At 38.5% G+C, this 2,130-nt stretch overlaps 1 protein-coding gene across 1 annotated transcript; it reads left to right on the top strand.

Annotated features, from left to right (window-relative positions):
- Positions 1–413: 413 nt before the first annotated feature.
- LOC110737201 lies at positions 414–1,904 on the top strand. Its single transcript, XM_021917572.1, has one exon. It carries the CDS (start codon positions 414–416, stop codon positions 1,902–1,904), a length of 1,491 nt encoding a protein of 496 aa, XP_021773264.1.
- The last annotated feature ends 226 nt before the right edge of the window (positions 1,905–2,130 follow it).

Raw genomic sequence — 2,130 nt, 5'->3', positions numbered from 1 at the left:
ACAAATAATTGAAACAACAATAAGGAAATTTTATTCAATTCATTCCCAACTTCTATATAATACTCACCCAATCATAATCCTATGTTTGACCCGCACCCCCAAATTCCATTTTTTTAATAATATTTTACTACCCTTAAAAATCTCTATTTTGTGTCAAAATTTTCCAAAAATAAAAATCAAAAAATTAAAAAAAAACCGAAAAGTCTTATTTTAATCTATCTTTTTTTTTTTTTTTTTTTTTTTTTTATCTTTTTTCTATTTTCCTATCTCTCTTTAAATTGAGCTACCCCTCTTTGCTTTCTCCCGTGTTTAAAAAGCCCTAACTTAGCTTCAATTCTTCATTCAACTCAATTTCTTTCTCGTTTTTTTCCCGCAATCTTTCTTTGTTTTTTTCTCTCTTCAATTCCAATTCAATGGAACCAAAAAATCCTGACAAAAATAAGCTCAAAATCAAGCTCAAATTCCAAACAAAAAAATCTACTCCTCCTGTTGATGATGATGAGTTGAAGGAAGCCGAACTCGAACTCGAAACTGAACCCGAACCCGAAGAAGTTGTAAACACTAACAAAAGGGTTTGTCCACATTGCTCAAAAGAGTTCAGTAACGGAAAAGCACTCGGAGGTCATTTAAGAATACACGCTGATTATAAGTCGGCGAAGAAGCAAAAGTTCGTAGTCGGATCGAGTTCGGGTAACCAGGAATTCTGGTGTAATATTTGTCATCGAAGGTATCATTCTGAGAAGGCTCTTTATGGTCATATGAGGTCTAACCCTGATCGTAAATACCGCGGTATGGAACCGCCTAACGGGTTCGTTAATGAGGATGAGGACGAGGATGATAATGATGGCGGTGTTAGAGAGTTGCGGTGGAAGGTTACTGGGAAGAGAGGACAGAAGATAATGGATTCGACTACGATGGAGGTCGGATCGTCGAGTTTCGAGGCGGCTGCTACTGAGCTGATGTTGTATATGGCTAATTCTGTCGGAGTTAGTAAAGACGAAGCCGAGGATGAGGATGAGAATGAGAATGAGAATGAGGGTGAATTTACGAAGAAGGTGAAGAGGTTAGTTAGGGAGAAATTGGGTAAGAAAAAGATGGAGGAGAAAAAAAGTGGGATTAAAAAAGAGAAATTGGAAGAAATTGAAGGGATTTTGAAGGAAAAAGGGTTAAAAATTGAGGAATTTGATGAAGATGAGTTGTATTTTTTGCAAGATGATTTGGGGATTTCGAGTGTTTTTGCTGATGATTATTATAATTCGGATTCGAGTTTAGCTAGTTGGAATGATGAGGAGATTGTTGTTGTTAGTACTAAATCTGATAAGAAGAAGAAGAAGAAGGAGAAGAAGAAGAGGAAGAGGGTTTCGGGTTTGGAACCCGGGTTTGAACGACCTAATAAGAAGCATCATAAGAAAGATGACGATGATGGTGATGGTGGTGATAATGATAATAGCGGTTATTCGCCGCAGACGCAGACGCCACTTGATTGGTCGTGTTGTACTTGTGGGAAGATATTCAACAGTCACCAAGCTTTAGGAGGTCACAGATCAAGTCACAACAAAAAGAATTATTCAAAATCGTCATTAGCCCTAACCCTAGCCCAAGATGCCCTAACCCTAGCCCATGATCCAATTCAGATCGATCAACGGTCCGGGTTAACTGATGTGGGTCCGGGGAGTAGAAGTGGAAGTGGTGAGGTTAAAAGTGTCATTGAAGTGGGTGAATCTTCTTCGTCGTCACCACCCGTACCGGCTCAAACCATCCATACACCGTCTGCTCAAACCAGCTCACCGTCTGCTCAAACCAGCTCGCCACCACTGGGTCAGAGTGATCGCCTTCCTTACATGATCGACTTAAATGTCTCTTTAATGGATGAGGTGGAAGGTGTTATTGATTCGGGATTTTGAAAGCTTTTTCATGCTAATTAGCACTTTACTTTAAGCTCTCAGTCAGTTGTAATCTTTCGCTTGTTTCATATATATCTCAAAGTTCTTAGTCAGTTGTAATCTTTCGCTTGTTTCATATATATCAAAGTTCTTAGTCAGTTGTAATCTTTCGCTTCTTTCATATATATCAAATGGCATGAATTAATTAAAGTAACGAGGGAAAATACATTGGTAGACACTCTTAGAA

This window comes from Chenopodium quinoa, unplaced genomic scaffold, assembly GCF_001683475.1.
Source record: "Chenopodium quinoa cultivar QQ74 unplaced genomic scaffold, ASM168347v1, whole genome shotgun sequence".
NCBI classification, from domain to species: Eukaryota; Viridiplantae; Streptophyta; class Magnoliopsida; order Caryophyllales; family Amaranthaceae; genus Chenopodium; species Chenopodium quinoa.
This window is presented reverse-complemented; position numbering and strand designations above follow the sequence as displayed.